The sequence below is a fragment of the Pygocentrus nattereri genome, chromosome 26 (assembly GCF_015220715.1).
Source record: "Pygocentrus nattereri isolate fPygNat1 chromosome 26, fPygNat1.pri, whole genome shotgun sequence".
Classification (NCBI taxonomy): Eukaryota; Metazoa; Chordata; class Actinopteri; order Characiformes; family Serrasalmidae; genus Pygocentrus; species Pygocentrus nattereri.
Window position 1 is genome coordinate 284,287 of NC_051236.1, and position 14,475 is coordinate 298,761.

At 40.4% G+C, this 14,475-nt stretch overlaps 1 protein-coding gene across 2 annotated transcripts in view; it reads right to left on the reverse strand.

Annotated features, from left to right (window-relative positions):
- The window catches only part of uba7 (ubiquitin-like modifier activating enzyme 7), a 97,428-nt gene that overhangs the window by 63,931 nt on the left and 19,022 nt on the right, over positions 1–14,475 (reverse strand). Inside the window, exons 15-20 of one of the 2 annotated variants that reach the window (XM_037534744.1) lie at positions 12,534–12,598; positions 9,338–9,530; positions 4,442–4,516; positions 3,120–3,315; positions 1,828–1,919; positions 1,157–1,423 (exon numbers count right to left, since the gene is read on the reverse strand). In XM_037534744.1, coding sequence (XP_037390641.1) covers positions 1,409–1,423; positions 1,828–1,919; positions 3,120–3,315; positions 4,442–4,516; positions 9,338–9,530; positions 12,534–12,598 — 636 coding nt within the window. In that variant the 3' untranslated portion in view covers positions 1,157–1,408. Of the gene's footprint in view, positions 1–1,156; positions 1,424–1,827; positions 1,920–3,119; positions 3,316–4,441; positions 4,517–9,337; positions 9,531–12,533; positions 12,599–14,475 lie in introns of those variants that run through there. The other variant, XM_037534743.1, reaches the window with a different exon arrangement.

Here is a 14,475-nt window from a genome sequence, read left to right on the forward strand (position 1 = left end):
CCCAGTTTATAGGCCATGAACTCAAAATGCATTTCCTACCATCAAACATATGATGTTGAGGGATGATGGAATAAAACGTGAAATAATTGGAAGTGCAGTTGACTACATACTCCGCTTGATTTACATTTGAGCAAACTAATAAAATAAAAAATAAAAAAAAGTGTATGGGTGCTGAAAAAAGTCTTCCTCATGCATATGCATTTAATGCGCACCGCAGTTGTGAGAAGAAAACCTTGTATTTCCATAATGGTAACTTGGAAAAATGGAAAAAACATAACATACTCCACTTTTAATGCAAGTCAATGGAAACAGACTTTATGGATGTCTTTATGGACCTGCTTTGTGCACTGGTGCACAGTCATGTTGGAGCAGGAAGGGGCCGTCCCCAAACTGTTCCCACAAAAATGGGATCATGAAATTGTCCAGAAGCTCTTGGTGCTGAAGCTTTAAGAGTTCCTTTCACTGGAACTAAGGGGCCGAGCCCAACTCCTGAAAAACAACCCCACACCATGATCCCCCCTCCACCAAACTTTACACTCGCCACAATGCAGTCAGACAAGTACCGTCTCCTGGCAACCGCCAAACCCAGACTGGTCCATCGGATTTCCAGACGGAGAAGTGTGATTGGTCACTCCAGAGAACTCGTCTCCACTGCTCTAGAGTCCAGTGGCGGCGCTTTACTCCACTGCATTCCACGCTTTGCATTGCGCTTGGTGATGTAAGGCTTGGATGCAGCTGCTCGGCCATGGAAACCCATTCCATGAAGCTCTCTACGCTGTTCTTGAGCTGATCTGAAGGCCACATGAAGTTTGGAGGTCTGTAGTGATTGACTCTGCAGAAAGTCGGTGACCTCTGCGCACTATGCCCCTCAGCATCCGCTGACCGCTCTGTCATTTTACGTGGCCGACCACTTCGTGGCTGAGCTGCTGTCGTTCCCAATCGCTTCCACTTTGTTATAATCCCACTGACAGTGGACTGTGGAATATTTAGTAGTGAGGAAATTTCACGACTGGACTTGCTGCACAGGTGGCGTCCGATCACGGCACCACGCTGGAATTCACTGAGCTCCTGAGAGCGACCCATTCTTTCACTAATGTCTGTAGAAGCAGTCTGCAGGCCGAGGGGCTCGGCTTTATACACCTGTGGCTGTGGAAGTGACTGGAACTCCTGAATTCAATTATTTGTATGATTGAGTGAAAACGTTTGGCAATATATTGTATTTTCACCATATTGCAAGGTACATCTCAATCACAATATGGATCACTGTCATTACTGTTCTGGTATTTTGTCTAGGTCAGAGGTCAACAACAGAGCCATTTTGTCCTTTCAACAAAAATCTATGATTGGAAAAGGCTGACTGTTCGGAATGTGCTGTCCTGGGGTAGTGTGGAAGTGTGTGGTTGTCTGGTCAGCCATCTCTCTGCTGCTTCAAAGAAGAAAAACACACACATCACAATTCCACCACAGGCAACTGAGGATCCCAACTCAAAAACCGAAGTTCCTCTAGCTTTCCATGAGATTCCTTTCTTCCTAGATCTCCTTCTGAGAAGCAACCACCATGAGGCTGGAGGTCTTTAAAGCAGCTCTTAAACAGTGGACTGTACTGTTCTCTGTACTCAGTTAGGGCTACTTAGGGATGGAGTTGGATAAGGGTCAGTGAACTCTTAAGTCTGAGGGTGGATGGTTAAGGCACAGTTTTGTGGGTCTGTTAGACCTCCTACCTGGTGGTGGTCGCCAGTTTGTCTGTGAGCAGCAGAACTGATACAAATGTGTCTAATGTTGTACATGCAGAGATACATCATCACACGCACTGAGGAGAAAACCTACCTTTTCAAACTCCAGCGGAACCATCCGGAAGTTCTGGCTAGGCAGCTGGAGGCTCAAGAGCTTCAGCTCCAGCTCCTCTAACTTGGCTTTGTCTGAGAAGATGGAGAGGTCAGTGAGATTCACAAAGTTTTTCACTCTATACTTGATCACCTAGCACAAGTGTAGAGTAGGGATGGTCACGCTAGATAAATGTAATAAATAAATAAATCCATTTCATTCGATTTTTATTTTTCATTTGAGCACAAGAGCTAAATAAAGGTTATTTTTAATTGTAATTAATAATATATACTTATTGCTACTTATTTCTTTTTATTTTTCCTCTTTTTCCTCCATTTTTAGTTTGTATTGGGAAGCACTTTGAGCTGCATTTTTAATGTATGAAAGCTGCTATATAAATAAATATGACTATTATTATTATTATTAACACTTCGTAAGTACACACAGCATTTCTCATGGGCTATTTGGCAGCCTTTACACGGCTGCAGAAGTCTGCAATTTCCTTCGTTCGACAAAACGGATGATAAACTGACCAAAATGTAAGACACATGTAAGTCTCTACGCTGCCCTGGACCACTGAGCTCATACATCTCACACTTAAAATATAAGATGTATTGTTGTAGGTAAAAGGTTTGGTGCCCCGGTCAAATTTCATGTTTTGTTGATTTAAGTGAAAATAAGTTACACATCCTTCACAGAGAACACACCTCTGCACATTTTAATGCACAATTTATTGTTTATTTGCTGAATAATACATACTGGGAAAAATTACCAATATAATGTTGAGTTAAATCCAAAATATTAACTCAGCAAATAAACAAAAATTATGCAATAAAATTTAAGTGTGTTCTCTGTTGAAGATGAGTTGAATTATTTTCACTTTGATTTGAATTTTATTAGGGCATTCAAACTTTTGCAGACAACAACAGAGAGAAGCTAAATCATTTATCAAAAATTCAAATGTACGTCTTGACGCTTACGTGGTTTCTGAAGTTGAATTTCTGTACTTTTGACCAGTCGCACAGTGTCAGAAAACACAACCGTTTATTTGAGATTTCTCAACGACTCGACGCGTTTTGAGGGAAGTGTGTGATTTAGTCATGCGGGATGCTAATCGATGGGGTTTAAGCTTCTATTACTTGTAAGCTCCATTAGCCTCACAGCAAAATGCAGATCTGAGAAAGGAAACTTTGGGCATCTAACGTGTCTCATGAACTACATTTGGGGTAAAAAGGAAAACTGAATTTTTGGCAAAGTGTTTTTTTTATTTCACATTCCACATCCCGCTTGCTCACCCTCTTCCTTCCTCTCTTTGCTCTCTGCCAGCTCCTCGTCCGTCACAGCAATCTTCACACTGGATTTGGGGGTAAACTCCGGCACACGTACCCCACTCAGGATCTTCTGGATGCCCTCATGGTCCCTCGAACCCTCGATCCCGTAGATCTGCCCGTATAAGTTGGCCGCAGCCACTACAAAATCCATATGGGTGGTCTGCAAAGGTAAAAGAGCGAGGGTCTTTATGTAAACATCTATAAACCATCTCTCAACAGTGCAAAGCAAATCTAAATAATTACACTACAGCTGGCAGAAGTGAAAGAAAGGCAGCCAGTGCGTTTGGAGTGTGTTTACACACAAGTACGAAAGGCTGGCACGGGGGAAAATGCTGTCTGACAGAAAGCATGGCTGTATGTCAGAGGCACAAAGAGGGAGGAGATGGGAGGCTCTGGCCTACAGGAAATAACAGATTCAACAGCGAGTATTCACAGACACAGAACAGCAGCTTCAAATCCCAATACAACTCAAACAGACTCAGTCAATGTTTGAAACTCTGATAACATTGATGTAGTGTAAAAAACAAAAGGCCATAAAAGTAGATAATGACTACAGCATGGCTACAGCTGCAATTTCATGATTACACTGCATTAGGCTGAAGACTGAAGTCCAATAACTGCATGTTTGGCAGCATTTCTCTGTCCCACCAGGATCGTGTAACCATTATTTTTGGTGATTGTGACTGTTTCAGGTTAAAATGCCTTTTCTCAATATTTGCACAGTGGATAATTTGTTGTATAGCGGCCTGATGGGTCTGTTAAAAAGCCACAGTCTCAACAGTAAAAGGGAATGCAACATTACATAAACACATCATTTAATATCATTTACTGAGCTGATTGAACACCATTTGGTTACTTGTCAGTCATCACTGATATCTATCAATATTGGTGACAAAAAACAAAATGTGTCCGGAGTTTAAAAAATTATTTTACATTTTATTCAATATATTAAACTTAGTAAATGAACAGAAACTGAACTAAAACTGGTAAAAAGTGTGTTCTCTGCAGCGGACGTAACTTATTTTCACTTAAATCATCAAAATGTAATCCAGTCAACGGCACTCCGAGCACACGACTGCGCGCGTTCGGAGGGGCAGCTGTAACGTCTTGTCTACAGCAGTTTATCACCAGTGACCGTCTGATGCAGATAAGGATTTAGTGCACAGTAGGAGAGAAAAGGTGAGGTGTTATCAGGTGAGAAAGATATTTCAGGCATTCCTGTCCTAAGGGGGCAACAGGAGAACCCAAACAATGACCAAACCAGAGTCTCCCTGGCTTAGACTTACATTGGCAGGGTCAAAGGTTAAGGGATGAGGACATCTCTTCGCTCCCATCCAGAAAGGCAGTCCTGAGCTAGTTACCTGAAGAGACAGCAGAGAGATCATTTAAAAGAGCTCCTATTATTGGCGTAATGGCAACTGTTGTTGAGAAACTGAAGTAGATGTTAAAACAGCCCATTGAGTTCTATTAGAGGTGTTTTGAGTGAAGTCGTTTTCTGCTCGTTTCTAAGTAAATTAAAGTGCCGACATCACCAAAACAGATTTTTCCTCCCTTTATGAGTTTGATGTAGTATGAACACACACACACACACACACACACACACACACACACTATATATAGCTGCTGTCAGAACAAAACCTTTTTTTTGTTTGTTTTTTTACAGGTAATTTTGGGCCATTTCTTTTGGTCCATTCATTGAGAAATTTACACACAGTGTAAAGAGCGACTGGCATTTTCTAAGTACATCAAAAGCTGAAAAAAACAAAAATGGAGATGAGACAACAATATGTGTATGGAAATTAAGCTGAAAGAACAGCCCATTTAGAGTTCAGAGGTTTTGTGATTTAACAAAAACCAACATATTTACATAATTCCATATAAACTATTCAGCCACCAGCAGTTTAGCCTTCACGTTGAAGTTATATGGAGTGTTTTAGCCTGATTATATATACATATACACACACACACACACACACATACATACTATATATATATATATATATATATATATGAAAAATGTCTTCCATTACAATTAATTCCAAAAACAATGTAAAAATTTTTATCCCAAGTCATTTTGCAGCATTTCTATTGGCCCATTTTGTTCCGTCAGTGATAATAAGTTACAGATGCAGCAGATAAACCACCCTAAAAACCAACAATTTAGAATCTCTTAAAAAAAAAAGCTGGAGAACAACTGGAGACATGAACAGTGCTTGTAGACACAATCCACAAACTAACGCCAAAGCACTGAGCAGTAGACTGCATGTCTGTGGGGCTCTCGTCTCCAAGCCTTTTGCTCTGTAATGAGTTTATCAGGTGTGTCTGCGGTGTTTAACACAATTTGTCCCGTGATAAAAGACCAAAGGGAGCTGCTCAGAAGACCAGTTGCTGTGGAGCCTTTGATCAGACTCACAACAGAAACATCAACGACACAGGCTTATCACCAAACCATCCAATCAAACCCAGAACAGTTCACATGAACTCTGAAGTGTTGAGATTTCTTTACTTTTCCAAAATGTCTGCATAATTAAGTCATTATGAACGGTTTGATGTGAAACGCTCAGTTCTAGAGACACTTACTGCGGCAGAATTGCTCACAGTGGTGGTGATAGAAACCAGACGTCTGAAGAGTTTAAATGCCTCACATGAAATGGTTAGAAATATGCAGCCTGATATCTGAGGCCTTGTTTTATGACCATTTAGTGTTTTTTGGCCTGAAATACATTTTTAAAAATATATTTATGTTAGGGTGAAGGGTGTTGTATGGCATTTTTGCAGATTTACCACTTTCACCATCATAAACATCACATATAAACGATTAAGACACTGTAGGACATTTTAGCTAGTATATAAAACGCCTAGTTGTGTTGTGGACATTGCGCCCCCTGGTTCCTAAAACCACCATGAAGAAGTTGGCACGTTTTCTGAAGCTTTGAAGAATTTCACATAAACCACTCAAAGACTTTGTTTACAACTCAGCAATTAAATTATGCATAAAACAGAAACTCCCTAAACATCTAAAACTAAAAGTGCAGTCAATAATATTTACACCTCTGACTGTATAACAGACAGAAGTGTTCAAGTTGTGGTGGTTTCAATCTGAACACTACCGACCTTATAGTACACACGTAAAAATGATCGTTCTTTAGTAAAGGAAATGGTTCTATAAAGAACTGAACAGTCATACAACCCTTTGCATTATCAAAAGGTTCTCTGCACTGTAACATGGTTCTTCAAATTTATAGAGATGGTTGTATATAGAACTTTTGTAAAAGAGTTCTACATAGTACCAAAAAGGGTTCTTCTATTGTTACCATGTCAGGCTTATTACAACAGAAGAAATGAAATTAAAAACGATTAGATGTGCAGCTTTTCTAGAAGACAAATACATCAGTAAAATAAAAGCATCAGTTTGAAATACCGGCCAAATATAAACGTCTCCTGATATCAAAATGATCAAGATCACTGTCCACTAGATAAGAACAGAGCAGCAAGATAATGGACATTTCCCACTTTCTGACCACTGCTGTCATCTGCCTGCTCAGTGCTTGTGCACTCAGAGAGATATAGATTAGACAGTGGTGTCTCTACGCCGCAGGCGTGGAACAGCGTCCTGTAGTCCTGAACAGCGGTGACCGCTGCGCCCTCACACTGTTACACAATCACCTACTTGTCTCACTCACACACAGCAACGCAAATTCTTGCTGTAAAAATGCCCACTTGCATTTTTCTGCATCATGCACTGCAACACAATTTCAGATTTTTTGTTATTTGTTCTGCAAACATCACAGTCCATGGAGCCTCCTGCCTGACCTCATCTGTCAACCTGTCCATCACCATTGCAAACAAGAAGGGGCTCAAAGCTGATCCCTGATGTAACCCCACCTTCACCTTGAAACCATTTGTCCCTCCAACTGCACACCTCACCACTGTCTCACTATCCTCATACATGTCCTGCACCACCCTAACATGCTTTTCAGCTACACCTGACTTCCTCATACAGTACCACAGTTCCTCTCTTGGCACCCTATCATCTGCCTTCTCTAGATCCACAAAGACACAATGCAGCTCCTTCTGACCTTCTCTGTACTTCTCTACCAACACTCTCAACGCAAAAACTGCATCTGTGGTGCTCAAAAAACTGCTGCTCACTGATCTGGACCTCTCGCCTTAGCCTTGCTTCCACAACTCTTTCCCATACCTTCATGGTGTGGCTCATCAACTTTATACCACTGTAGTTACTGCAGCTCTGCACATCAGCCTTGTTCTTAAAAATGGGACCAGTTCACTGCTTCTCCACTCATCAGGCATCCAATCACTCTCCAGGATTCTGTTAAACAACCTGGTTAAAAAGTCCACTGCCTTCTCTCCTAAACATCTCCATACCTCCACAGGTCTGTCATCTGGACCAACTGCCTTTCCATTCTTCATCCTTTTTAAAGCTGCCCTCACTTCCACCTTACTAATTCTCTGCACTTCCTGATCCACTATCTCTCCCCCGTTGTCCTCCTCTCTCTCTCGTTTTCCTCATTCATTAGTTCTTCAAAGTCCTCCTTCCATCTACTCAACACTCTCTGTTCACTCACTAGTACATTTCCCTCTCTATCCTTTATCAGCCTAACCTGCTGTACATCCTTTCCTGTTTAGCCAAACCTTTGCATAAGACTGTATTTAACAGCTGTATGCAGAACAGCTTTTGGTAACAATGGTAGAAGCTCAATTACACTTTCAATTAAGCACAAAACACGCGCACAGATCTTTGATTCTTAGAGCAAAAATCTTGATTATTAAAGTGCAACAATTTCTTTTTGATTGACGCGTGTCTTGATGTGTACTGTAGGCCTCTCGTACGCAGAACGTGCTTTGTACTGTTGTCAATCTTGTGCTTGTACTCTACTGTGTGTAGGTTTTACTGTCTGAGCCGAACACCATTTTTCTGCCTCAACCAAATTCTACTCTAATAAATTCTGTTCTATTCTAAATACAGGACAATTAACTGGATGTTTATGTTGCTGTGTCCTAGAGACTCGGCTTCTCAAACATTGTTTTCTCTTCCTCCATGACACTAACTCCATCTCTCAGAGCTGAATAGAACTGAAAGAATGGAGTTTGTGCAGGCCACAGCACCCCCTTCTGGTACCAAATGCAGTCTCACAGCACAGCATCCTCCAGACTGCTGGCACCGAGCCATGATTTGCCAACTGCTGGATGTCATCCCTCCCTCTCTCATACACAGACACTCACTGTCAGCTAACGTTTACACTGGTCTGCTCTGAATCAGACGCATGTGTGGATGCGTAACCCACCCAAGACAAGGAGAAGAAAAAAAAAAAACATAGCAGATTTATTTTTTATATAATTTTTTTTTAATTTATTTTTTGTTACTAAGTCAGATTCTTGATAGAGAAAAGGTCTGTCGGCCATTTACTGCAAAAGGGCTAAAATAAAGAGGGTATAGAGATCTGTGGAAACACGTGATCACAGTGAGCCTCGTGAACGTAGCACCGTGGTTGTGGGGGGTGCATCGTTTAAGCTCCTCAGCAAATGCTGAATTTCATTCCTTCAGACTCACTTATACTGTCATTTTGTAATAGGTGAACGTGCGTTTTATGGGACTGTTCTCTTGGCTTATGATGCTGGCGGTGTGCTGATGGCAGATGGCTGGACTGCTGAGGATCGCTTGGTCATCTGCTTTCTGTGACTTTTTCTCTCTCTTCAGATTTTTTATTACCTGCATGTAAATTTTTTTGAAGGCCTTCAGAAATTTGTTATTTGTATTTATTTACTTTTTTTTTTAAATACAAGGCAGCGCGTGTGACTAAAGGACAGCACCAGTTTAGCTGTAAGGTGTACATTCAGAGTTTTATGGTTGAATGAAGTTGGTCAGTGAATGTAAACTGACTGATGTATTTTTGCAATACATTGTTAAAGTGGAAAAAAGAAGAGAAGGTTATTCAAAGCGCTACTAAAAGAAAAAAAAAGTAAAACTGTTACTGTACGCACTGGCCTGATACATGTATTCACACAGTAAGGTAGTATTATTACTGCCTGACCCACAAAGTTCTCCGATTTTCTTCTTTCGTTGTGTACGGAATAATAAAAAGGAGGGGGGGGGGGGGGGGGGGGGGTGGTTGAAAGGTTTTTCCTAGTGTACCAGGTTACAGATGTATGTGTGGAATTACATGGTTTGGGGGGAAGCAGTGGAGCAGCTGGGCGATGTCGTTGTTGTAGAGGCTCTCCCACTGGATACGGGCCCAGGTTACGCACTCAGTCCAGTCCTGCGGCCGGTCACTCAGATTGGCATAGACTCCCTCCAACACCTCCACAGCCTCCACCTCCCCACGGGCCACAGTACGCGCCCAGAACTCAGGGTCACTGTCAGAGACAACCAGAACAAGGATAGAACAGAAGGTCAGCATTACACTTCATAAGGACGGATGTGGTGCCTATAGCGCTGGTGATCAACAGCAGTATGAGCTTTTACTTCAGTTCTAATCAGTTCCTATGAAAGAACAGTCTAGAAAAAAAAATCAACTATACAATCTTTTGCTCACTTAATAGGAATTTCTTTTCAATATTTGATCAAGTTCTTTCCATTTCAAGTCAAGAGGCTTTTATTGTCATTCCATCTACATACAAGTGGAATACACAGTGGAGTGAAATTCCGTTTCTCCAGGAACATCACGGAGCAACAAGGAACAAAAAATAGAAAGTGTGAATGTGCAGACCGTGTGCAAACAAAAAAAAATTAATCTAGAAACAATAAATATGATAAATTAAAACAGACATTAGTAAACAGGACAGCGCAGCACTCATTCTGGACATGAGGTCGTGAGAATAAGGTGCAGAGACGTTAAACACGCTGTGATCTGCGAGTCACGCTGTACAAGCAGACAAACACGGTCATTCTGGGTGGTTTGGTGTTAAATCAGAAACTTAGAACATTAGAATTGCTCACAGTGCTGGTGACAGGAACCAGACATCCAGGGTTTAATGTCCCTAAAAGCTCCTTCACATGAAGCTAATACATAATAGTTTGATGTCTGAGATACGGTTTTCAATTATTTTTGAGTTTTTTTTAAAAACACATTCATAGCTGAGAGAAAAGGTTATTTTTGACCATTGACCATTTTTCATCATCATCATCAATATTATATTGATAACGGCAATTGTGGGCTGGAGGTTAGGGAACCAGCCTTATGACCGGAAGGTTGCTGGTTCAATCTTTTGAGCTGATAGTACATGACTGAAGTGCCCAACTGCCCACCAGGTACTGGGTGCTGCCCACTGCTCCGGGCAAGTATGCTCACTGCCCCCTAGTGTAGGTGTTTCACTGAACTGATGGGTGAAAGGCAGTGGTCAAATTCTTCTGTGTGCAAGCACAGTTGGCCAATCATTCAGAATGATCTAAAAGCTCAGAAGACACCTGTAGGTTCACTGGTGGTTTGGATGGTAAATAAAATGCCTATATTTGTATTGTAGTCATGGCGACCCTTGGTTCCAATCACCACCACTGTAAAGAAATCAGAATGACCACTCTAAATATTTATATTTTATTGATTCATTTGGGTAGAAATGTAGAAAAACCGATGGAAATTTTTAGCTGTGAGCTACAAGGCTAATGAGGCTAATGAAGCTAACATGTTATAAAAGCTCCTGACTACATGTTAGAAACATGAAACCTACACGCCTTAATAATCAAGCCTGAATCAAATCATAAAGTCATTAAGCAGCCTCTATTAGAGTAGCTTATGTGGCTTTGGCACTGTATGACAATGTTATCTATAAAATGGACCAAAGTATATTAGCATAGCTAAAAACAGGAGCAGCAGCCACTGAGTTTGTGACCACACCTTGGTCCATTTGAGAATACCAGAGAAACAGTTTGAGTCTAGTGTAAAGACTCAAGCGTGTGGGTGGCCCAGTGTTAATCAGTTAATCAGGCTTGTGACATTCGCTTTGTATCTCCAATGCAAGACTAAAGAAGTAAACTTAAGACACTGAAAAGGTGCTTATTAATTAGCTTGACTACATTTGATTTAAATGGAAAATTGTACAAACATGGATTTTTTGCCAGACTGCTCTTTCATGCTTGCTGAACGTTGAGCTTTCCACAAAAAACAGAAAGAGAGCCAGACAAAGAGCTCCAGAAGAATGCGTCTCAAGATAATTAGACACTGAACTGGGGGTCGCAAAAGTTTCTTCATTCAAAACCACCAACAAGCCAAACATCTACTGGTAGCGTTCTTTTTCAAGCACAGGAAACTGCAGACACAGCTAAATCACCCTGGTTTTCTGGTCTGGTGCCCAATATGTGGTTGCGCTGGAAAACATTGTGAGGTGCTAGCGTAACTATTGTGCTGGTGCGAGCTGCGGGCAGTGAGTCAGTGTACTGGCTCGGGTGGGTCCTCTTCAACTTCAGGCAGAAGCTGCGTCTGCAGTCAATCAACAGGAAGTAGTTGGTTTGAAGGGAAACATGCTGCAGCACACACTACGCACTATCTGCCCAGCCCACAGGCCTCCACTTCCTGTCTGAGCGTTTGCACTAATTTCTTGCTGAACATCCCTCGCTGGCTTCAAGGAGAACGCCACTGATTTTTCAAAATTTCAGTAGAATTCAACTTTTGAGATGTAAACAAATTTGGAGTGGTCAGAGAACTGGCTCGTTCTAGACAAACACACTGGCTTCTTTACAGTGGTGGTGACAGCAGCCAGGGCTCTTGATATCTGCAGTGCAAATATTGCCTTTTTATTTATCGTCCAAAATCATCAGTGAACCTACACGAGCTTTTATGTCTGATGTTAATAAGGTTGTACATCAAAAAAAAAAAGAAAAAAAAAAAAGTTTTATTTGACTATTTTGCTTTATAACACCGTGCATTTACCTCTAAGAATACATTTCAGGCTAAAACCCTTTCAAAACTTGTAAAACTACGTCTCAGACATCAGTCAGCATATTCACAACCATTTCATTAAATCATTTTCCGTGAGCTTTTAGGGGCATTTAATGCTTCAGATGCCTGGCTGCTATCGTCACTGAACAGTTCTGACTAAGTTTTTCTAGAATGGAGCATTTCGCTTAAACCACTTCAAATGACTGTCTACATCTTGACCACTTACTTACGCAGAAATTTTAAAAATCAGTGGAATTGTCCTCCAAGTTAAGGCTTAGCTCAGGAAGGCAGGAGACAGCTCAGACTCAGCAAATAACGAATGACTATCTGGCCAGGAGGAACCTGTTAAAGGCTTCCCGTTCTGGGGTGTTGCAAGCGTGTGCGTTAGTGTCTGGGAATGACCGCCTGTCTAACGGACAAACCTCAGCTTCTTAATATTTACTGCTGTCCATTCGATGTTTCGATACACAGGATTTGAACATACCTCAGATACTGGTTAACATTCTCAGCCGAGTGCTTGAACAGGCCTTCAAACTGGTCTCTGGCCCACTGAAACAACAGGTGGATACATCACATGCATCTACAGTCTATGTGCAACATGCATGAAAATGGCCAAAAACGCATTTGTTAAATATATTTTTAAAGTGCATTTATTTGTATTTGGTATGATGCATTTCACTTGTGTGTAGTTTTAACACTGGTTATAGATTTCACTAAATATCCATGAACTGAATGAACGGTACTGACTGCGTTGTACTTTGCATTAACCATGTAGATTTAGCCAGTAAGACACTCACACAGGAGGTATTTCAAACAAACAAGATATCAAATCATCACTGCGTTTTCACAGAGCATCAACATTTACAACATTCACTTTTGCAATGATCAAGTTTCATATTTTAAATTAAGATACTGCTATACAATTAATTTATTCATTTCAAAAGGCATCAAACAGTAAAGTGCAGACGACAAGTATTTTGGCTATTTTCATACATTTTCAAATGTATTTTATTAACACATTTAAATATGCATATTTTTCAAAAGTACCTTTCTATGTGTGACATTTCCCCATACATTCTAAAATAAATGTATGTTAAAATATATTTGGTTAATATGGTAATATATTCTGAAATATATTTTAGTGTTTTGACTCCAATGTGTTTGAATTATATAAATATGCATGTCCATATATTTTTTCCATACAGGAGATTTTTCTTTTTGGAACTGAAAGAACTGAGAAAGGTACGTCCTACAGGAATAACGCCATTGCATCCAATGTATGTATTCAATGTGCTTTCAACAGCATGCAGAGCTCAAAGAAGCAAAGTGTCAAAGTATTATTTAAGAAAACCTGCTCTTCATACCATTACATTATTCATAACATTAAGTTGAGTAGGACTGCACAAGTAATTATATCTGCATTGTTTTTGCAGTAAGAGTTTCTACAATAAACACACTGTAAAAGGGAAACTGGTTGTTAAAGACTTCTATGCCTTCACAGAGTGCGCATGTCCAGGACTAATAAACCATGACAAACCAGGTACAGGAATGTTTTGTTTACATAAAAAAAAAAGTTGGAAAGGCTGAATTATATACTGGAGTTGATTGAGACATTTAGCTCACATTCCCTCGCTCAGTGGAGGAGAAAGAGAGAAAGCTTTTGATGCAGTAACAAAATCGGCAGCCTACTAGTAAAAAAGAATCTCAGTTTAATATTAAAGTATTTTGCTTGGTTTATACAATATATTGGAATGGTATTGGACATGTACAGCATATTGAGGTCTAAATGTCTTCAATAACAATAACAGACAATAACAGACATTGCATTTCTCGTATCAGAGTGAAGGAGGCTGTGTTAATGTTAATGCGCTTAGGACCAGCAACTCAAACACCTACAAAGCAGATGACTTATCCACTCTGCTACACAGTGCACAGGCCATAAAATCTTGAATTACTAGGCTGTAAAAATGCTTTAAACGTGGCCATTTTTCTCAATTCCAGTGTTGTGTGAAATAAACAATTTATTAAGCAGTAAAGGCTACTGTTACAACAAACCTGCATCACCATTAAGAGATAACAGAGAAGGCATATGGCCCTACATAGAAAGGGCTGTTAAGGAAACGCTAACTGCAGAAGTTAGAGAGATTTCTGATTAATTACACAACGCAATTAAGTCTGTACTTGATGCACACCCAGCACATGAAGTACACTTTTAATCATAATTTAGTATTTGCTCATATCACCAACTCAACATTACCGAACATCACATTTTATGTGAACGTCGGGCAGCCCTAAAAGTGTGAGTTGCAAAATATACGTAAAGTATCACCTGCTTTGTGCTATTTGTCTTACTTAACTAAAAATTGATGGTCAAAATCAAATCTTACAGTGTCCAAAAAACGTCTCGCCTATCCGTCCATCTCATT